Source organism: Onychostoma macrolepis, chromosome 02, assembly GCF_012432095.1.
Source record: "Onychostoma macrolepis isolate SWU-2019 chromosome 02, ASM1243209v1, whole genome shotgun sequence".
NCBI classification, from domain to species: domain Eukaryota; kingdom Metazoa; phylum Chordata; class Actinopteri; order Cypriniformes; family Cyprinidae; genus Onychostoma; species Onychostoma macrolepis.
The window spans coordinates 31,340,844-31,364,008 of record NC_081156.1 but is presented as its reverse complement, the minus strand read 5'-3'; the positions used below and the strand labels follow the sequence as shown (position 1 = coordinate 31,364,008).

At 37.2% G+C, this 23,165-nt stretch overlaps 2 protein-coding genes across 5 annotated transcripts; both read right to left on the bottom strand.

The window, feature by feature from the left end:
• On the bottom strand, nt 1-10,388 carry wdr48b (WD repeat domain 48b). Of its 2 annotated transcripts, none has more exons than XM_058762811.1 (19): nt 10,113-10,388; nt 9,469-9,609; nt 9,192-9,267; nt 9,011-9,093; nt 7,239-7,368; nt 6,703-6,791; nt 6,479-6,580; nt 5,915-6,139; nt 5,724-5,798; nt 4,289-4,391; nt 3,943-4,040; nt 3,760-3,867; nt 3,575-3,671; nt 2,972-3,067; nt 2,088-2,193; nt 1,898-1,985; nt 1,733-1,809; nt 1,383-1,575; nt 1-847 (listed from the first exon to the last, which is right to left on the bottom strand). In XM_058762811.1, the coding sequence occupies exons 1-19, from the start codon at nt 10,158-10,160 to the stop codon at nt 752-754; spliced, it is 2,031 nt and encodes a 676-aa protein (XP_058618794.1). In that variant the 5' UTR covers nt 10,161-10,388; the 3' UTR covers nt 1-751. The 2 variants fall into 2 exon arrangements, with proteins under 2 accessions (XP_058618794.1, XP_058618785.1); XM_058762802.1 differs by having other exon boundaries at nt 9,192-9,270; nt 10,113-10,387.
• Nucleotides 10,389-11,173: 785 nt separating this feature from the next.
• LOC131527686 (interferon-induced very large GTPase 1) lies at nt 11,174-22,425 on the bottom strand. Of its 3 annotated transcripts, none has more exons than XM_058756948.1 (6): nt 21,877-22,425; nt 20,870-21,308; nt 20,267-20,312; nt 19,041-19,652; nt 18,173-18,255; nt 11,174-16,698 (listed from the first exon to the last, which is right to left on the bottom strand). In XM_058756948.1, the coding sequence occupies exons 2-6, from the start codon at nt 21,296-21,298 to the stop codon at nt 11,911-11,913; spliced, it is 5,958 nt and encodes a 1,985-aa protein (XP_058612931.1). In that variant the 5' UTR covers nt 21,299-21,308; nt 21,877-22,425; the 3' UTR covers nt 11,174-11,910. The 3 variants fall into 3 exon arrangements, with proteins under 3 accessions (XP_058612931.1, XP_058612938.1, XP_058612946.1); XM_058756955.1 differs by having other exon boundaries at nt 19,053-19,652; XM_058756963.1 differs by lacking the exons at nt 18,173-18,255; nt 19,041-19,652; nt 20,267-20,312; nt 20,870-21,308; nt 21,877-22,425 and adding an exon at nt 17,538-17,699.
• Nucleotides 22,426-23,165: the final 740 nt, after the last annotated feature.

The window sequence follows — 23,165 nt, the reverse complement described above, 5'->3', positions numbered from 1 at the left end:
CATGGTTTCAAATTTTATTCACAAAAAAACATCAGTCCTAATGTCAGTTAGTTGATGAGGGCAGGCCCATATTGCTCAAAAGTTGTGGTAAGATGATGCCAACACTGTCAAGTGCACTTATCACGGAAATCAACTAACAAACAGATGAGAAATATACATTTGGAAAGTCTCTCACACATGCAGTAAATTGTAGCTACGCGTTAAAATCATCCTTGCTGACTTCTTGTTCCACTTCGGACAGTTTTGATTTCTGATACAAAAATTGCTTCAAATAAACTATAACAACATTAAATCCAGAAAATAAGAGTTATACATTGTTTACTTGGAAAAAAGAAAAACGGGGAGCTTCAAAGAGTAACTGATTTGGATCTGGATGAAAGTCTCTGGAATGTCTGAACTGAAGCACTCGTGAGCATCATCATCATCATCATGATTCATGCTAAAATGGACAAGACATGTCGCCAAACACAGTAATAAATATACAAAAAAATATAATCAATGCAATAAAGACAAATATTGAAGTCGCAGTTCACAGAACGTCACAACAGCTGCATCAATCTGCAGTCAGTCTTTAGTCTTTAACCTTCGACTGTCGGGTCAGATCTTTCTGCTGGATCTGCCATTTAAGCCAACGCAAAGAGAAAAAAACATTCCTCCTGGGTGACCATCAGGGCATTCTGGGATGCTTCTTCTGGAAGTCTAAGCGATGCAGGTTGAAGGTGATTGGGGTCTGTACAGTGGTCAGAGGGGCTCACGTGGATTTCTGTCTATAATGAAGGGTAAGGTCTCCACCGCTCTTCCAGATGAAATGCTTTACAGTCCTGAGGTCCATGTTTGGATCCAAAACCTACAAAAAACATTAACAAGAGAGTACAAACAAGCTTTTCATAAACAATGAGTTTTGTTTGTTTACTAATTAGGAGCACAATGCAAATTATATGATCCTGGCTTAAACATACAGTGCAGTTGAGCATTAATAAAATATAAGTATTATTATAAGTATGTAAATATTATTTATAAGTAAATAATGTTAAAGTAGCAGAAAGTCACCAAAAATGTTATGCAGTGAAGGATTTACTTGAGTTTAAGTTTCTTTTCACACTGTTTACCTAAGGTTAAAGCAACTTTAACCCTGGGTTAATCAATGTTTGACACTTGTGATCTTATTATTAAGGGTTACTGGTGTCACAAAAGCTGTGTGAATGTTAACAGCCAGTTGCTTAACAACCAACAACCGATCGAAACCAAATAAGTCACCTCATTTAAATTTGTTTCAGCATCTGAGGAAAATAAGATGTTGAACAGCAAACAATAAGTACGTTGGAGAGATGAGTCTCTAGTACTTTTCATTTGTCTGGAAGCAGTTAATAAGGAGGTCTAACCTGATCTAAACACATGAGCTCAATCTTCTCTTCGGCTATCACCGCCACGTCTTCCTCCTTCTCCTGCTCTCCAGGCTTGTCATTGGCTGAGGAGCTGGTGGTCTGTGACTCTGTGTCGATGTTGATGATCTTCTCGTAGACGTGCTCCATTACTTTCCGCACCTGCAGCATGTCGCTAGCAGACAGACGGTCCCTGAAAACAACAGATTGCAATGAATAATCACCAAAATATTGTTGCGAATTTGCATCCCAGTATTGGTTTGACACTTCAAATTGCAATGTGGATTTCTAAGCATAGCCCTTATTAATTATTGCTTTTCCATTTCGTCACTTTTACAAATACAGCATACTTTTTGAGTGTTTTGGCCCCAGATGATGAATGAGGTTGGAGGTAGAATGGGATCTTGTTGAATTTTGGCATGTTTTTCTGTAACAGAAAAGAAAAGCAGTCAATATATAGTCACAAACATACGATGGACACATAATGGGATGATTGTGGGATATGAAACACTCACATCTACGGTGATGTCAATAACCCACTGAGGTACGGTTTCATTCAATAACATGGACTCAGTCTCTCCTCCAGAATCACGGCACAGTAACCTGAAATTGGATGCAAATATGGCTTATAATAAAGACAAGAAACAGGAAGGTAAGTCAGATGAGTTTAATGTCTTCATCAGTACTGGACACCGTCATTCTGACCTGAACAACGTTCTTCCACCTGCTTCCCCAAAGATGACAGGAGTGTGTGGAGGAACCTGGAAGTAGCCGTTGCCCTTCTGAATTCGACTCTCCTGTTCACCGTTCACTAAAGACAAATTCACACAGAAAATGATCAAGTCAGAAACCAACTGCACATTGCCATAAATTCCATTAGCTCAGAAACCAGGCTTTAAAAAAAATTATCCCATGCATTCTTTGTTAATAGGGAAATGTCAGTATGCATTGTAAAGAACTCTATTAAGTAAAATGTATTTATAGAAATAACTGCTTATTAAAAATTATTTATAGAAGAGTTATTAGTATAAAGGCAAATTCTATTTAGGCAGGAAGTAGGCAGCTAACTATGCTTTAAACAATGCCATTATGTTTTAAAAAAAGAAAAAAGCTCAGAAACCACTACTAAAATAACTGAATGCATTCATGTGCATTAGGCAATACCAGAATGCACTGCAAAAAAAATGTAATATTAAAGATGCAGTCCGTAAGTTTTGCCTCTTTGTCGCCATCTGTGTTTGAAAACCTGGAATTGCAGCTTTTTGCGGAATTATCTTCCTTGTGTGGGTTGTGAGTCGACAACAACTTCTTTGTTTACAGACGTGACGTAATGACGCAGTGCCATGCTCGAATTTCCTGTGAAAACCTACCCGTACCACTCAAATTAGAAAACATTATTATAAGCCAACCATTCTGAATCGGATCATTTTTAACCAAAAAAAGCTATGGACTGCAGCTTTAACTAAAACAGCAGACTAGAAAGAAAATTTGATTCACTGCTGAAAAAAATATTAACAGAAAATAATTCATATATAACAATAATCAATATTGCTTTTATTAAAATATTCCTTTACAAAAAAAAAGTCTACCATGGTTGTGTTCGCTTTCCTCCTCTTCCATTGGGTTTATATGAGTTCTAGGCCAGAACTCTAACAGAGCCTGCAGGAGCAGCCCACCCAGATTCACTGAAACACACAAATAAACACAAAGAATAGTTGCTACATAATTCTGTCGAGCTAATATTGTAAGGTCAGAATATTAATGATAAACAAAGAAACAAACACACTTCAAAAATCCTGTTGTTTATCTGTATCATCTTGTTTTCTAAATGTTCTAAATGTCCTTACATCAAAAAGGCAGTTAAGACTTGTGAAAAGATTTTAAACAATTGCTAAATCAAAGGTATTTCTGTCTTGTTTTAAAGGTGAAGTGTATAATTTCAGCACCCCTGGTAGCACCAAATATATTTGGAAAAATAAATAAAGAATGAAAAAAATATCATACACTGAAATTCAAAGAAATTACTCAAAAGACCAACATCAGCAAACATATAGTCTTGTCCCTATTTAATTGTGTTTTGCTTCAAGATTGTCATTTTTGCAGCATAAATATTAGATATTCGGCTAACTTCTTAAAGAACAAAATTCTTAGTTACAGCCAAACAACACCATGCACTTAGAAGAAGCCATTACACTTTGGATCAGAGCCGTCTGCGCTTGTAAAACCAGCATCTTTAGCTGCCACCCACGCCGCAAAACAATCACTTTCATCCAGCGTGATGGTCAGCATCTAAAAAAGCAGCAAGAACAGACTTAACATTCATTATCTTTCATCTTCATCCTCATTATTAATTGAAAAACAAGATGCTAATACTCACCCCTGTTTTGAGATCTACAGAAAACCAGTTCGGCACATAGACCATCTTGAACCTCTTTTTAATTTCTTCATCAAAGTCCACTTTACCCAGGTCTTCCCCCTTACATGCCTACAAAACACAGAGCGAGATTAAATTACATTTGGCCTAAAGATGCCACAAAAGCTTCTCATGATCTGCTCTTACCTTGAGGACATCCCAGAATGCCACACTGTTATTCGAGTCTTTAGTGAGTATGTGCCTCTTGTCATTGAGAATATGACACTGAACGATGCTGGTGCCACCTAAAATTGAATTCAAACTCTCAGTCAAAAATTTTAACGGGTTAGCACATTTTGACCAGGAGAGATTAGTAATAAGTCATTTAACGGAGGCTTCAACCCAAAGCATCAAATTCCTTACACAATTTGCTCATGGCTCACTCAGGGGTCAAACCAGCAACCTTACAGTTACCATCCCGGAGTTTTAACCAATAGGCAACACTGATCTGACACTCAGGGGCCTGCTCTAGCACACACAGATGGTCTTTTACCTTTGATGACCTGCTCTGGCTGTGTACACAGTGGAGTTAAAGGGGCACTGCAGTCGTTGTCGTAGTCTCCAGATGCTCTGAAGTTATGCATGCCTTTTAGAGACTGAGAATGACAAATAAACAAACACAGACAGATATGAGCTGAAGGAACACTGCAATTTAGTTTTAACTTGATGCATTTCAATTCAATCGCAGATATACACTACCATTCAAAAATGTGGGGTTGTTAAGATTTTTTTTTTTTTGCATTTGTTTGATCAAAAAAAAAAAAGAAGAAAAAAAAAAAAGAGAAACAAACAAAAACAACACATCAAAAACAGTAATATTGTGAAATCAATTCAAAACAACTTTTTTCTGTTTGAATATATTTAAAAAGTAATTTACTCCTGTGATGCAAGTTGAATTTTCAGCATCATTACTCCAGTCTTTAGTGTCATATGAACCTTCAGAAATCATTCTAATATGCTGACCTGCTGCTCAAGAAACATTTCTTATTGTTATGAATGTTTGTGGAAACTGTAATTTATTCTGTAAATAATTTTTTATGATTCATTAATGCATCCTTGTTGAATAAAAGTATTAATTTCTTTCAAAAGAAAAAAAATACAAAATCTTAACTGACCTCAAACTTTTGAACAATAGTGTATCATTAGATATAAACTAATGTCTAATTATATCATGCATACTTTAAAAATGCATATTTTGACCTAAAAATTCTGCTATGATTGTTCACAATATATGCAAGTACTTCTTTGTTTGCAACTTTGCTTACAGCCAGAACCACAACACACTCAACGCAATATATAAAGAAGAAGGGGACTTTTAAAGTACTTTTATGGTACTTTTTTAGTCCTTTTTGGAGCTTAACAGCCATTGTCCTCATTCAATATCAAAGGAAAAGAACAGCCCAGACATTTCACAGGAAACTCCTTTTGTGCTCAATGGCAAAAAATAGATGATATGTGACCCTGGACCACAAAACCAGTCTTAAGTCGCTGGGGTATATTTGTAGCAATAGCCAAAAATACATTGAATGGGTCAAAATTATCGATTTTTCTTTTATGCCAAAAATCATTAGGATATTAAGTAAAGATCATGTTCCATGAAGATATTTTGTACATTTCTTACCGTAAATGTATCAAAACTTAATTTTTGATATGTAATATGCATTGCTAAGAACTTCATTTGGACAACTTTAAAGGCGATTTTCTCAATACTTTGATTTTTTTTGCAACCTCGGATTCCAGATTTTCAAATAGTTGTCAATGGAAGGCATATTTATTTAGCTTTCAGATGATGTATAAATCTCAATTTCGAAAAATTGACACTTAAGATTGGTTTTGTGGTCCAGGGTCACATATGATGAGTACATAATGATTTAATGTTTTGGCTGAACTATGACTTTAAAAATAGAAATCTGTGTAACATAACTCACCCATTTGTTTACAAAAGATTTAGTTGTGGACACCCAAATCGCTTGAGGAGGATCAGCTGATCTATCCAATTCCATCTGCACAGAGAAAACATCAGATACATTGTAAGTGCAGCTTTCTTAAAGGATTGAACATTTACATTTGATGATGACTTCATTACTATATTTTCAAACACCAAGCAGCTCAAGCTCACCTTCAGGACGGGAGCTTTCTCTTCGCATATGAGCACACGTAAGTCAGGGTTACGCAGATCTGTGCAGTAGACTTTTTGGTCACGTCCGCCGGAGTAGATGTGTGTGAAGGCCTCGTTCACCTGCAGTGCCCACACTCCCTCATCGTGGACCCGGTACGTGGCGATACATCGCTGCTGGCCTAGAGACCACAAGCGTATCGTACCGTCCGAGCTACCGGAGAGACACTAGACAGAGAAACAACACACAACACAGATTTAACGTGTATCTGATGGAAAACCTTATCAAACTCTATGTGACTATGGCTATGTTCAGATAGGAAGAAAAATATCTGTTTTTGTCATATCTGATGCAAATCTGTTCACTTTTTGTAGTCTGAAAAGCAAAAAAGGTACAAAAGCTAATGTTTACAAACCTAATCCAAATCACATTCATATTAAAATTAGGAATGCATCTCAGTTCAAAAGGCCGGATTCCAAATATATTTTCTCATAGTTTGGTATTTGATGCACATGTGACTTCTTAAAAAATGTGCAATTATTTCTGGAGCTGTGTTGAAGTCCTACCTGAGTGCCGTCTCTGTTTACCAGTAACGATTTGACATTGTCAGCGTGGCCCTTCAGCTTTATTAGCTTAGCACAAGTTCGTGGATCCCAGACCCTCAAGACCTGATAAAAAAAAAAAAAAAGACAAAACATTTCCAATTAACAAAATCCTTTAATTTGAGCCTGCAGTTGAAATTATGATTTTTCTTCCTTGAAATGTGAAACCAAAAAACTGTGAGATGAACCTTCTCTGTAGATCCTGAGATGATCACAGTTCCTGTCTGATTCATGGCCAGACTGTAGATGGAGTCTTTGTTTCCACTCAGTGAGGAAGCTATCACAGAAATGAGGGATGAAATCAGGTTTATTAGAGTTAACTAAAACTATAACATTTTCAGACATATACAAAAACTTAAACTTATTTGATTTAAGCTAGTTTCCAAGGCAAAATTTCTCCTTTTCTTTAAGTTTAACTTGACGTACTGAAATAATTCAAACTAAACTATATAAACATACAAAAAAACAATAACTAATCAAATTCTCAAAAAGACAACAAAATTACTGAAACTTTAACTCCAAACATTATTAAAACAAATTCCAACTTTTCATAAAACCTGTAGCAGTATCTCAGTGATAATATAATAACACTGCATACAGTAATGCATTGACTTCGGAAGAAATGGGTTTTCATAATCATCTGCTTAATTACATGCTTCAACCCTAACTCGATGACTCAGAAGGAAGACGGTGTCAAACAGAATGATTAAGAGAGTTTACTCACTGGTGACTGTATTATTGGAGGCGGTCAAAGCTGTCAGTGTGTTCACATCCCACAGGAAGATCTGCCTGTCCAGCCCGGCTGATGCCACCAGCTCCTTGTCCTTTGCATATGCTAAAGCTTTGACGTAGTCCTGAAGAGTGAATCACAATCGACAAAATCACTTTATGTCTCATAATCATATTGCAAACAAAATGGCAAGAACTCTCTCAAAATTTCAGGATTTAAAGGGGTCATTGGATGCTCATTTTCCACAAGTTGATAAGATTCTTTAGGGTCTTAAAGATCCCATGGCATGAAAATTTCACTTTATGAGGTTTATTAACATTAATATGAGTTAATGTCTCATGCCTATGGTCCCCCAGTGGCTAGAAATGGCGATAGGTGTAAACCGAGACCTGGGTATCCTGCTTCGCCTTTGACAAAATGAAAGCTCAGATGGCCCGATCTGGAATCTTCCCTTCATGTCGCCATACGGGGAAAGGTTACCTCCCCTTTCTCTGCTTTGCCCGCCCATGAGAAAATGAGCTACTACCGTGCGAGGCGAGTGCAATATTTTTTTTCCCTCGAGAGACATCATGGCTTGCAAACGAGCGAAGCATGGCAGTTGCTCAGTGTTTGGATGTACAAATGAACACCGAAGTATTTTTTTAGTTCCTTCATCCGAGCCTATGGCTAGCATTAGCTACATGATAATAACTGTAACAGCATACATAAACAAACCAACTAAAGTACCGTATCCAGACACAATATTTTAAACTAACCATTCGGAGACGTCCTGCTGTAGCCGCTGAGTTGCAACTTCTTCATCCGGTGCTTCTCCATTCGGATCAGATTCTGGGTCAAACTGAAAAGCTTGAATGACTGCGTGTCTACGAGCCATTGCGATACATCCACTGTCAACATTAGCGCATGGTAGCGCAAGCTGGTTAAGGCCACACCCCCACCTCCACCTTGCCCCGCCTCTCTCCTCCTCATTAGCATTTAAAGCTACAGATACAGAAATGGCACGTCCTAAGGAAAGCTCATTGTGGGACTGGCTCGTAGTGGCTGAAATTCTGCACCAAGGCTGAATTTCGGGAAAGAGACTTCAGATACAGTACTAGGGACCACTTAGGCCTATATAAAAGCATCCAAAAAGCAGCATGTCATGGGACCTTTAATTAAAAGTCTATAACATACTTTGGTTAAAATTTCTCAATGGTGATGTAAACACCTTTTGTTGCCTGTCAAAATCAGCTCTGTTTTCATTAAGCCACTCTAGTCTATGTTGCTTTAAATGCTAATGAGCTCTGCTGACCACGCCCCTCTCTTCCATGAGGTGAGGAGCAGACTGTAAACTTCAGCTGATTTGCGCGAACATAGATGCATTTAGGCAGATTGGAGATCGGCCATGTCAATCAACTATCGTGGGAGCGACCTGCGCAGAACTACGTCATTCTGACAGGAATCTCAGAACAGCCTGATTTGAGAAAGCGGATTTTAAAATAGGGATTTAAAAAAAAAAAACACTGGGTGGATTTTTATCATTATAGGATGGATGTGTACACACTTCCAACACACATTTATGTTCAAACAACTTGTAAAGTGAATTTTGCATCCGATGACCCCTTTAATCTGTTTCCTATGCAAATTTCTGGAGATGTTAAATGGATCAAATTGTATGCCAATAGTCTAATGTCTGGCAATGCAAAACTGCCATCAGAATAACCCTTAAGCAAGAAGATTTTAAACAAAATTAAAGCAACCAACTAAGATAAATATAAGAAATGTACCTTATGTGTCCGTAACGTGGACATGCAGAACCCTTTGTGTGCATTCCAGACTTTCACGGTGGTGTCCGAGGAGGCTGATATCACTACAACACAGAACAATCCACTGAAACTGGCTAATTTACATTTGATGAGATTTGAGCATGAAGCTTCTGTAAAAGGAATATGAGGTGCTTAGACGTACATGTCTTTCCATTACAACAGAGGATGATGTCATTCACCCAGTCCGTGTGATGCTCCATTGAAGCGATGTAAGGATCCTGCTGCAATACAAAACAGCTCTTAGTTGGACTTATCAGAAACATTTGACCACAGAGAGCCAGAACTGGCATAAATTGTTCATCTGAGGGAGATACAAAGTTAACACTGTTGCTCAAAATGGAAATTGTTGTCGCACAGTAACAAAACGAAGGATCAAGTGCATTAATATATTCACAAAACATGAAAAATGCAAGTTGTACTTTGTGTTGATTGACACTCCATATCCTGACGATGGAATCTCGTCCGGCTGTGAAGAGTCTGTTGAGAGCAGGATCCAGCTGAAGAGCGTTCACACCGTTACGATTGTACTTCTCCACCTCATCTCTAATCACGTAGGAAACCTGTAAACACATCATTATTATTAACTCCAGTTTATTAAACATCAAGGACTACCTACATTCCACCAAACTCCCCATTTACTATTAATTCATAGAAAAATAATAATACTAGATTAGATGTGTCTTGTGAATCTAACATTAAGTGATTAACAGTTGATTCTGATGCTATACACCCACAACATCTGTATACACAGACTTAATGTTTTTAATCTAATGAATCTAATCAATGTGCAGACAATTGTACTAAAAGAACAAATTTAATCGCATTCATATATAACTGTACAGTGGCCCAAAAAGTATTTGGACACATTTAAAAATGACTGAATGCCGCTGCGTTACATATCATCACTGTATTATGGTAACACCACAGTACTGCTTGTAAGGGTGAAAATGTTTATTTTTGTAAATACTGTGGACGCTATTTTTGGCGTCACTTTCCAGAAACGCATTATAAATGCACGAATACTTAGTTTTAAAGTTACGGGACATTATCTGTAAATTATTACCTGGACTTTCCTCCGTCCAGCAGCGTTCTGTCTGTGATGGGTCGCCATCTTGCATGTTGACAATCTGTGAATGCGTCACTTCCGGACGAAAGCGGAATAAATTGCTGCGTTTGTTGGTTGAATCTCAATCTGTCGAATTTGTCGAAATCTTCTGTCACCAGAGGTCACCGTAGAGTACATTTGCGAGCTAGTAGATTTAGCTAATTGTTCACTTGGTAGCTGGTCATTTCAAGTATAGGTCTCTGCAGCAAAGTAATGGGAGTTACCAGATCGGGGCGTTTTTTGACCATGTTACTTGATTGGCTGACGTCATAGTGACGGTAGGTTTAGGGGTGGGGTTAGGTCAGGGGGATCATTTTGATTGCATGATTTAGAAACACCCAGCAGCTTGAAAATGCCTAGCAATTCAGAAACACCCACTTTTGCTCTGCAGAGACCTCAATCTCGGTCATTTGCAGAAAGTGGATACTGACTTATTTAAAATTCACAAAAAGTTCAATGGGATTTGCACATGACATAAGTTCAAATGTAGCCTATATAAACAATGTGTCTATAATAGTTACTATATGCACAATATAGCCTAATCATGTGAACACTCGACCCTCCGGTTCTATCCTAAATAGCGTTTTCTGGTGTTTTGATTTGGAATGAATATTAGAAGAAAAAAAAAAAGCAAATTTTTTTATATTCCAATGTATGAATGTAAACGACTGCTTTAAGAGCAGCAGACGTGAGGCCAGCACACACAGAATGTATACAGAGCAACAGGCAGCAGACATTTAAAACAACTGCTGATATTAGAGTGTGGATGAGGGATATGTTTTACATTTTCATACTGTTATATATTTAAAAATATCTCTTTGCAGTTTAAAGTTGATTAAAATGTGTATTTTCTATTACACGTTAACTTGCTCTGTTTACATATTGTCTGTCTCTATTAAAGCTAAGGTGCACACAAACCCATTCACATTATAGAGGTTTTTACTTAAAGTCTTCATATACCTCTGTTATGCACAAGTTATTCACTTAAAAAATAAATAAATAAATAAATCAAACTTCAGTTCATTCACTGAGCTTTATTCAGAATTTACATCATCACACAATTTATTAAAAGGTACAGTAGAATTGGTCTGTGGTAACTATGAGTACAAATAAAAATATTTTACTATGTAGGTACTATAAGAGCTTTGTAAAGATTAAAGCAGTTAACAGTTAGGAAATCATGGTGCATTTTCATCTCTGGTAAGCGAAATAATGTGGTTGGCTTTTTTTTTCATTTTGTTTTTATACCTGTTGACCTTTGGTTTTCATCCAGAGATGATACTAACAACACAACTGTCTGTAAAATTAAGTCCAATATGAAATAAAACAACAACAATGAAGATTGTACATCACAGTCTAATTTGTCTATTGAATTTCAGTCAGAGCCAGAGCATTACACTGCATCATCACATCTAACAATTTCCTAGAATGACTCAAAATATCTCATAAGTCACAGAAAATCTAAGAAGTAACAAAAATAAAATAAACACCTGTTCTCGATTTATTTTTTATAAACTGAGTATACATTTTGACTGAGTAAATTATTAAACATTTCCCACTGGTTTTAACAGTCACATTTGTCTGTCTATAATTTGACAGTACTGATCAACGCATCTACAGTGCATCTAAATGAAAAGCCCAGCAGTGTTTATAACAAAACATAACAGCATATAAATGTTGTCAGAAAAAAAAAAAATCTGAATATCAGGATGCACAAATATCATCTTTAATCAGGGACTGATAGCGTGCCATTTGTTTACTGTCCCAAGTACTTATCCAAACTCTCCAGAACTTCCTTTATTGTGTACTTTTTCCATTCATCTGGAATCTCACCATATCCTTGGAATGTCTTACTGTAGTACATTTCCAGATCTTTCTGGAATCTGCACACAAACCACTTCCAGTACGGCAGATCAGAGTTGTCAGGGGTGATGCTCCAGTTAGCATATTTACAACCTCCTTTTCTGTATTCTTTCCAGGGGACTGTATCATCTGAGGAATTTGGGTAAAAGGATCGATCACTCGCTACTGCTGTTGTGCAAATGGCAATAGACAGGTTTGTTGTTCCTCTGTAAAACCATCCATTCAGTCCAATATTGCGGTGGAAAGGAACGCAGTGATCTCCAGGATGGCCTTCCACTGTGTTGGTGCAGATGGCTTTACAGAAAGGACACTGAACCCAGCAACACTGACAGAAGTGCTCAATCAAAATCTCATCTGGTCCCTTTCTGCAATTTTCCATTTTTATGGAACAATTCTGTAGATTTTCCATCCTCTTCTCTAGACTTTTACTCAAAACGTTCTCAAGAAAATCCATGTCTTCAATTTCACTGAGATCCACACACGAGTTTCCTGTGAGTTGCAGCTCATCTCTCAGGGTTGTGGTGAAGCATCTGAACCACATGCTGCCGTCTCCATTCTGACTCTTGGCCTCCACTGTAGCTGCTTTCACTGCATTACTTACAATCTGCCCTTTTTGTTTCAGATTACCTTTGAAAATGTTTTGGATCTGTTTGTTTTGTTTGGTGAAGTATCTGTCCACTTCGTTCTTTATGAATTGTTGGAAGTGTTCTCTGGGATTAATAATGTATTCTATGTACTGCTCAAAGTCCTCATTTTCTGCAAGAGATCTCAGAATGTGTTTCTCCAGTTTTGGTCTGTTCTCACGTAATGCTTGTATGTCAGACCTCATCTGTGCTGCCAAACCAATAGCAGTTTCGTTGTAAACTGCTTGTAGAATAGATTGTTCAAGTTTGCTGCAGATGAATTCACTCAGTATGGTTGTTGTTGTTGCTCCTTTGTAGTATTTCTTGAATATGTTCCAATATTCAGTTTTCTGCTTATTAAGATACAGTCTCAGGTCATTTGTTTCTCTGAATTCTTTGTGGAGTTCAGTAAAAGTCTGTCTTGCAATCTCACACACGTAGAGACTCAGATCTACAGTAAACTCCTTTTTCAATGTGTATTTTTGGCTCACGGATTGATGTCTCTGTACTGATTTTTTAACATAATCTGTTATTTCCTGAACAAAACTGTCATTGTAACCTCGTGTTCCAACTGGTGACTTCTTCATTATCATTTTACTTTCCTGAATAATTTTATGAGTCAGATCCCTTATTGAGTAATAAAGTTCAGCATTTAGGTCCATGTTCTCTGGTGGCTTTTGAGTCCCTCTAAAAAAGCTTATGCCTGACATAATTTTTTGACCGAACTGACTGAATATCCCACTCTTGTTTTTCTTAGAGATCTCGGTAGCTTCCGCTGAAGATGCCGCTTCATCAGAACGCTCCAGACGCTTCTTTAGTATTATGTAGCCACAATAATCACTCCGGCGGTCTATCACTTCATAGACTTTTTGTTTTAAGCACTCATCTACAAGAGACTGTTCATGGTTTTCATGTAATATCCGTGTCACATCCTCCCAAACGTTAATGTCTGTCAGTGGAGGTAAGCCTTCGGTCATTTCAGTGACCCATTTACTCCACATTGTGTCAAACTCCTCCTTAAGCATATGTTCATCTGTTCCTGTATTTCTCAGGCTCAAAGCTAGTTCCTTGCTCCGACTGAAAAGCTTGCTTTCATACTCTGTCCTTCTTTGATCCAGCTTCTCTCTGGCTTTTTTCTGTTCAATTGCTTCATCCAGCTTTCTTTTTGTTCCCTTCACAAGGTCATCGTGAAGATCTTTGATTCTGATTTCAAATCTTCCTCGCCATTGACAAAGAATGTCTTTGTCTTTGTCCTCCTCAAAGCAAGACATCATTGATTTTTCTACCTGCTCTTTTGTCTTTCTCATTTCAGCCAACAAGTCTTTTTCCTGAACCTTAATGTTTCCATTAGCAATTCTGTTGTAGAATTTGTCTTCAATGGTCATCATGGCGCTTCTGAGGCTAAACGTCCAGTCGCTGTACTTAGTTTCCAGTTGTCTATATACTGCAATCTCAAGTGTATTTTTGAAGCTGAACACAAAGTTTTCATTCAGAAGTGCATTCCACAGATCATTAATACGCATTCTGAACTGAGACAGCGTAATACCGTTAGATTTTTTAGCTTTTGAGAGAATGGTGTCCTTCAGCTCCTGAATATTTCTGCTGTAGTCAGGGTTTGGTGGTGCCATTGGTGGGCTGCCTTCCCAGAGCTGAGCAAAATACTTCACATCCTTCTGAATGTCAAATGCAATGATGTCACTAAAAAACTCTTTATCACAGTCTTCCTCTTTAGCAGCGAGTTTCGTCATCTCATCCAGTTTCTCCTGCAGTCGTCTCCTTCCCTCCATGTTTTTCTCTCCAGCTGTAACATCTGAAACATTCTGATGCACAAACATGCAGCTTGGATTCAGTCTGATCTTCTTCATCCTCATAAAGGCCTGAACAACAATCTGAAGAATGTCCTGCATCTCAGCTGTGTTTTCTCCAAAGATGTTGATCAATGTCATGTTTCCAAGACCAACAACAAATGTGGCCATTTCATTGTCGTGATTTCTTGTTGATCGTCCGACCAGTTCTAGAGCACGAAGTCCTTCAGTATCAACAACTAGAATGTAGTCAAACTTCAGCTGTGCTTTCATCTCCTTCGACACTCTGACCAGCTGCATGAAAGCTCCTCTGGTGCACCTGCCAGCACTGACGGCAAACTGCAGCCCAAACATGGCGTTCAGCATGGTGGATTTCCCAGAGCTCTGAATCCCTAAAACTGACAACACATAGACTCTCTTGTCTCCCAGTTTCTGGATGAGTGCATCAAGAACAGCAGTAACCCAGATCAGAGGAACATGGGCAGCATCTCCATCCATCAGCTCCAGTGGAAATCCAGAGATCATCATCTCTGCCGCAAGACTTGGAAGAGAGGAGAAGTTAAACTTGAGGTCTTTTTTGTTTTTCTTCACGGATGAACATGATTCATATATCTGACCGATCTCTCTCAGTATGTGCTCCAAGCCAAAGGTTGCAGCTTGCAGTTTCGCAGATACTCTCTCAAGTTCGACTTGTGCAGACATTTGCTTCGATTTATCTTGTTTCTTTTTAAGATTTAGGACTGTTGACCATTTTTCATCATACTCATGAAGAAGGGCTGAAAGACTTTCAGTAGTGTAATTGTCTAGCAGGATGCCCAGCCATTTCAGAAAATATGCAACCTCGTTTCCTACTGGTGAATTCAGCTTTTGGATGAAGATTTTGATAAATTGACTCAGGTCAGATGTTTGCTGCTGTTCACGGATTTTCAGCATTTCTGATTTTTTAGAACTTTTGTTCTTTTCTATGTTGCTTCCCTTATGTAGTTCTCCTAACGTTGGTCGATGAAGTTCTTTATTCTTCTGGCACCACTGATGCCACAGGTTTCCCTGACATGGCAGGAATGATTCTTTGATTTCAGTCATATCTTTATCCTCCAGTAAACTCATCATCTGCTGTGCTGCCTCTTTTCCTTTCCTGCAGTCATCATCTTCGACCTCATCCACTCTGATATCGTTGTCTTTGGACACATCTTCAAGCTTAAAGAAGGAACAAGATTCAGTAGACAAGAGCCCATTATTTATAGCTCTTCTGATTTCTTCAAATACAACTGACTGATTTCTGCCTTTCAAACCAATTTTGTATTTCCCTTCCCGCATTTCTGTGAGAAATGAATCACTATCAGTAAGAAGGCAGATGAGTGGCTTAGAGTCCTTGTAGAAGGTTTGGATCTTGGTCATGCTTTTGTCCTTCTTGTTAAGTTGTGGTAGAATAGCAACATTTACAGAGGCCATTTCAGTCAGGATATCCAGCTGCGTGTCATGGGCTCCTGCATCACCATGGAGGTTACAGAACGCAACACAATGAGTAAATCTGTCTGTTTTCCCTCCAGATGGACAGTACCAGGCGATCTCCACCACTCCATCCATCAATACTCTGGTTCTGCTGCTGCCTGGGCAGTTCCTGTGGAAGAATGTGTTGTGTTTCTCGTTGATCAGGCTGTTCATTAGTTGAGACTTGGATGAGGACACTTGGCCAAACCTGAAGAAAGCCACCATTGGGGTTTCTGCCTTGTAGACTGGCAGGAATTTGCTACAGATTTGACCTGTATCATCAGTTGTCTTCCAGCTCTTGTTGATTTGTCTAAATGTCCAGAGTGGGAACTCAATCTGTTGTGTGGATGGATTAGGTACAAGCAAAGGCAGTGCATACTGACATTGTGAGAGTTTAGTCACCATGAGCTGCTTTAGGAAGCTATCAGCACAATGAAACACAGCCATCTGAACATCCATCATATGGACTGCATATGTTTCATCAGAGGGTTTAGCAGTTTCTCTAAAAATACTATCAAAGGCATCGCCATCATCTTCAGATGAATCATTGTTCTTTTGTTGTGAGTGATGTTCTTTATTCTCTATAATCTTAAGGTATCTTGCTCTGTAGTCCATCATCATCAATTTCTGTAGAAAAACTGAAGCCAACTCCTCTTCTGCACAAGACTCTTGGGACTGGGATTGTACAATTGGCTTAAGGAAATCTACTGTTCTCAGTTTGCCTTTGAGATGAAGCCTGTCAATGATTTGCTCTGCACCTAGCTGAAAAATACAGTGTCATAAAATAGTGTAGTTGAGAAGAATGTTAATTTGTACACTTTTAATACATTAAAAACATACGGCAAAAATGAATATGCTCCCTGATCTCATTGTTACATGTATCTATATGTAACATTTGCGTAGCCTACGTATTTGTGACCCTGGACCACAAAACCAGTCTTAAGTCGCTGGGGTATATTTGTAGCAATAACCAAAAATACATTGTATGGGTCAAAATTATTGATTTTTCTTTTATGCCAAAAATCATTAGGATATTAAGTAAATATCATGTTCCATGAAGATATTTTTTAAATTTCCTACTGTAAATATATCAAAACTTAATTTTTGATTACTAATATGCATTGCTAAGAACTTAATTTGGACAACTTTAAAGGCAATTTTCTCAGTATTTTGATTTTTTTGCACCCTCAAATTCCAGATTTTCAAATAGTCGTATCTCGGCCAAATATTGTCCGATCCTAACAAGCCATACATCAATGGAAAGCTTATTTATTCATCCTTCTATATACTCCATTTATAACTCTTAATTTCGAAATAATTGACACTTATGACTGGTTTTGTGGTCCAGGGTCACATTTGTACATTTAAACAGCATCTAAAACAAAAACATTATTATTTAGACCTGTAGAACTGTAGAAACATAAAATATATTATATCATAAATATATTTGAGAAATATATCTTCCTAATGACAATTTTATGATTTGTTTATATACTACAAACACTTTTTCCATTTTTATCACAGAATAAGGCAGAATAGTTTCTACTGTAATAAATGCTATTTCAATTAGCACTGCATCATTCCTATACTTTATTTATTACCTGGAGATGACTTGAAAAGCACACATAAACCATATTGTCGCAATCGTGTGTTTTAATGTCGTCACGTTTCATCAGTCCAAACGTTTCTGCTTTTTATTTAGCTTAGCTGAAGCGATTGCTGGAGGCTTAGTTATTACTTCTATGAGCCTTGAAAACCTCTATGTGAACAAACTTGCCTGAAAAAAGTGCAGGGGACAAATGTATGTGTTATTAAAAGTTTAAAAGTGTGAATGCATTGCTGTTTCTTCAGCAAAACTATACAGACATGTTAATTAGGCTATCACTGTTTGTACAGTGATACCTGTCTGCCTACAGGTGTTGATCTTCCCATTTCCTAGACCTCTGTAAGCCAGGAAAGGATTGTAACATAATCTCATTGATTATAAATACAATAGAATCAACTGGTTAATTACATTAATTAATAGATATTCAATATTTATAGATTCAATTAATTTTTGTACCTAAGTTGTTTATAGCCTACGCAAATTATTTTTTTAGATGCTATGCACATTTTTTAAGTCTATGCAAACATAACCACATTCAAAAATAAAAATACATACGAGTACTTTTGAGATCATGGTGGAATATGAATAACTCTCTGAAAAAATAGGCCTGTTAATTATGCAAGTTCTTACCTTTTCTTTTTCTGCTTTATCAGTTTGGACCAGGCTCCCCAAAGTCTGTGCATTAGTGTCACCGATGCTTACTGTTTCTGCACCTTGATTTTATGAAAACAGAGGAAAAGATTTATTAGTGGTTATTTTAAGAGAATTAAGATTATTAGCAGTATGCCCAAATTTTAGATTCGAGTACAAATGCATCTTGTGTGCAGATTCTTTTGAAGTAGGCTAATTCAAAAACATTCAGTGTGACTAACATTTATCGATTCACTAACAAATGCCATAATAAAACTATGGACATTACTGTACATTCAGTCATGTCTTGCAACTTGACAAATGTGTTAAATATCATTAGGATACATAAAATTTAAGATGACAATTAACGATCATTAAATATTTGGGGGATCAAAGATTTCTTTACTGATTAAAATGTATTAAACTCAATTATTTAAAACTAATGAATTTTTATCCACTTTTTTATTACCAGAATCTATTTACACAGATTATGAGACCTTAAAGTAGGGATAAGCAACTGTTTTCCATCTGACTCACTGAACTGAAGCTATCATTACTTTCAGTGATGTCTGTTTCGAAATTAAGTTTTGTGTATTTAAGGTTTGTGAAATTTAATTCAGCGTCTTCATTGCTGACACTTTGTTGACAAACACTGTAATGCATGATATTAACAGCCTACATGTTTTTTGTTTTTTTAACAATATATGAAGAGTGGGCAGGGGCTGGACAGGGGTGTGCACTTGAACCACACTTACAAATACTAATGAGATCATGTTAAATAAAATAAAAAAATAGAGAGGCAAAATTCCACAAACAACTTTCATAATATTTATGAACTGTGGTAAATGTAAGCAAAAAATGAACATACAAGCTGTGTTACCACTTTGATATTCGCTGTCTTGCAGGTCTCTTAAAGTTGTGTACATCTCTCTGGTGTAGCACTGCTGATTATTGTCTGTGAACAGACGCTTGATTCTGTCCATCAGTTCTCTCATCTCTGATTGGCTGTTCATGATATTGCTGCAGGTGTGATATCTTCCTCCACATTTCTCCAGCAGCTGCTCCAGAACAGAGTTGTTCTTCAGGTCATCTATTATAGTATCACACTCTTCCACTCTCTCATAGGTGAAGACAATAATCACAAATGAAAGAACTCGATCAGAGAATATTCTCTGTAGCCATTCAATATCAGCATCTGTTAACTGGCCCAGTCGCACAACAAAGATGAAGGCGTGGATTTCATTTTCATTCACTACTTGACCAATAACACGATCGAGAGGTTTGAAATCAGTCTCATGTGAGCCGATCATGTTGATCACTGAGACACAAAGTTCTGATATCCTCCTCTCTTGAACGATCATTGAGAATTCTGCATTTTTATGACAGAGTTGTTTCTCTCCGAGTAGAATGTTGTCACATCCAAACTGGACGGCATCAGAGCTTCCAAACACTGCAATGGTCAAATCGGGATCACTGTGATCTAAAATAAACAACACAGAGCTGTTCTCAAACTCAGAGAATATAAGAACACACCACAATATATGTTAATGAAATAGTGCTTCTTACTGATATATAGTTCTGTCATGGCAACTCTCGGAGAGTTTAGCATGGTAGTATACATGGCAGTGTTAATGAATAGATCTGCTGCTGCTGCGGCAGAGCAGGTACCGAGACTTGCTACTGCCAATACATCAACAGACATGCTGCTATGAGTATGTAGGAAATACTGCTGTTGCACATATAACATATAAGACATAACCCTGCATATATAGCTACGTGAAATTATCCCGTAGCAGATCAAAGTGGAGCTGGGGAAGGTGGAGGGTTTCTGACGCACACTGCAACTGCTACAGCAAGTACTGGCTGAGTATTTGAATGTTGAGCAGCAAGCTCATTGGCTGCTGATGTAACTAGAACCAATCGGTTACGCCATGTGAATAATGATGTGATTATATCAGATTGAGTTAGAATCTATCGACCTGTGCAATCTAGAGTTTCATGACAGAACTTTGTACTAGTTGCATTTCCCACCCGTGTTGTTGTGAGATGAATCATTAAAGTCTGAACACATATGTGCTACAGTTTTTGCATTACCATCAGGTTTCAGGTTACTCCCTTCTTCTGCTGGTTTCACATTATCCTGGAGAGATAACAAGAAATTATCTGTTACTTATTACCATGATTTTTTTAAAGGTTGTTTAATTGTGCAAGTGTAAAAGTGTGTATGCATGGATCTCTGAAGTATGAGGACATCTGAACATCACACTCATATGTTTATTCTGCGTCTCTGCTTGTTACTACAAAGGCTGTAGGTGAAATAGCCAAACCTTTGAATTAGAAGGGCAATTTCTAGAACATACATTGGACCATATAGCGCATGTTAAAAATAAAGGTTCTTTATGGGCATTGACATCCATAAAATCTTTCCATTCCATAAAATGTTCTTTATAGTCAAAAAAGGTTATTTAGAGTAATCAAATATTCTTTACACTGAGAAAAATGGTTCTTCAATGGCATCACTTCAAAAAGCCCTTTTGGAACCTTTATATTTAGTGATTTTACACTAAGAAAATTAATGGTTATTTCAAGAACTGTTGACTGAAAGGTTTTTTGAGGAACCCAAAGTGGTTCTTCTATGGGATCACTGCGAAAACTTCCTTTTAAATCCTTTATTTTTAAGTGTATTATCACATTTACCTTGTACTCTCCATGTGCTTTATTTGAGCTTCCATGAGTCTTTACACCATGGTCTTGATCATGTGATGTGGCAGGAGCTGAAGTTGGTTGCATCTGAAATTCTGTTTTGGCGGTTAAATCTGTCACAAATGGGTCAAAATTGTCTTCGTTAAGGTTTTCTTTATATTTTTCAGAATTTGTCAGTGGAGGACTGTCCATCATGTTATCTGGGTTTTGATGTGTCTCTGGAGGAGGAGCCAAGACATCGTCTGCTTCTTGATCTGTTTCATGAGTTTTGTATATGATGTCATCTGTATATTGATGTGTAACTGGAAGATTGACATCATTTGGATTTCTGTATGACACTGGAGAAGTATCCATGACATCATCTGAATCTCCATATGATTCTGGAGAGGTGTCCATGACATCATCATCTGTACCTTGATCCATAATTATATGACTGGAAAGAAAAATAAACATTACCCAGGTTTGGTGGATCTGATAAACCCCAGACAATAAATATCAAAAAGTATTTGATCATTTTTTCACACTTGTGTCACACTTAAAAATTACTTTCATTATATTAGATACAAAATATCAAACCAAGTGACACGTGCAAATGCAAATGATGCTTGATGTAAAATAAAAATATGATTTTTAAATTATGTTTGCATTAGTAAATAGCAGTTAATACAATAGAAACCAAATGGTTCCAACTCCACCTCATATGCAACTCCGTTATATATTTCATAGCTCTGACGCCCATGCAGGGAAATAGATTGATTATTGACCAACTTTGCATAAAAGTTTGATTGGTTATTTGATGAAGTAAATAAAGACGAAAGATTACATTTTATGTGACTTAAGCAAAGAACAAAAAGGATATATCATGTGGATGCACATGATTCAATGTAAATCATCTAATAAAATGACTAAGGACATTATCAATATTATATACAACCCTTGCATCAAGTCATTAAATACAACTATCAAAATAATTAAAATTAATAATAATAAATGAAAATCACCTGTTGATCAGCGACTGGACTCCATCCAAGCTTGAAAGTCAAAAGGATTCAAAATACTGAAACAACTCTAGACAAGAGACAAGAGAATCTCAGACGAGCTCAGATATCACACAGCAACTAAATGAAAATGTGAGCCACAGAGGATGCAGGCTTCTTGTTCAGATAAGTCACATGATTTCTGATAAAACGAAACTCAGTACTGCACCACGACTCCCTTATTAATAGATTTGTCCATATGAAAAATAGCTGTAACGTTATACAAATTAAAAAAAATCTCCAAAAGTAGACCAATAGAAAAATTATATTGCCAGTTCAAAAACAAAAAGACAAAAGTCTTTAATTTTAAAAGACTACATAAGTCAAAGTTTAAATAATAGGAGTGTCGCCTTGTTGAGAAGGGTATAACTGTAGCCTGGAGATCTCCAAAACGGGCTGGGAGCTCCAAAATAGGGCGTGGCTTCCTTCCATTGTCAGACTTTTTTTTTGTTTTGTTTTGTTTTGTAGCTGAGAGAGCTGATGAACTGTTTAGCTCCGGTTTAGTTTATGGGTAGAATGCAGCGCGTGTCACTGTCACTCAGCCGTCCAATCAATGGAGGAGGGGTGTAATATTACAATATTACACCAACCAATCATCCTACTTGTACAACAACTGAACAATATTGCTGGTTACTGCATTTTTATATTCAGTAATATTCTTCAAATTGAGATACTAGTAATACTGCCGTGGATATTCCACTTCATAGCAACCAAATCGACAGCTGGAAAAACCTTTTTTAGTACAGTTTATGGGAAAAAACGCTGTGCCACCAAAGCATTTTCAAGCGCCTCCAGCTGGCCGTTTTCAGAAGAGCACCTGACATTTTTCAGGTGGCTAAAGGGGCTGTAGTCAGCTACGCAAATTTCTTGTAATGTGTAAACCAAAAATGCAGCTTGTAATGTGTAAACCAAGAACAGAGATTTGATTTGTGAGATAAAGACTAGTTATTGATTTTAAAACAGATATTTATTGTCACAGAACTGTTTGATGTTTACATTTACATTTTAGTCATTTATCAGACGCTTTTATCCAAAGCAACTTACAAATGAGGACATTAGAAGCAATCAAAACCAACTATTTTGTTCCCAGCTGACAGGGTTGCTATGGTAACAGATGATGGATTTCTCACTGCAGTCCAGGATGAGAGTGTTGATCTGTGATGTCACTTCCTCTTTAGAGCATCTGTTGTTCTGATAGCTGGAGTTATGAGCTCATGAGCTCTGCATGTGAAGTTCACAGTACAGGAGTCACT

Coding starts and splice junctions, on each gene's coding strand:
- wdr48b (XM_058762802.1), bottom strand. CDS start 10,160: ATGGCGACCCATCACAGACAGAACGCTGCTGGACGGAGGAAAGTCCAG. Junction 3,672..3,759: donor CTGTAGATCTCAAAACAGGG/GTGAGTATTAGC, acceptor CTGCTTTTTTAG/ATGCTGACCATCACGCTGGA. Junction 2,194..2,971: donor GGAAAGCGAACACAACCATG/GTAGACTTTTTT, acceptor ATTTGTCTTTAG/TGAACGGTGAACAGGAGAGT.
- LOC131527686 (XM_058756948.1), bottom strand. CDS start 21,298: ATGGATCAAGGTACAGATGATGATGTCATGGACACCTCTCCAGAATCA. Junction 20,313..20,869: donor AAGCACATGGAGAGTACAAG/GTAAATGTGATA, acceptor TTATCTCTCCAG/GATAATGTGAAACCAGCAGA. Junction 16,699..18,172: donor ATAAAGCAGAAAAAGAAAAG/GTAAGAACTTGC, acceptor TGTATTTTTCAG/CTAGGTGCAGAGCAAATCAT.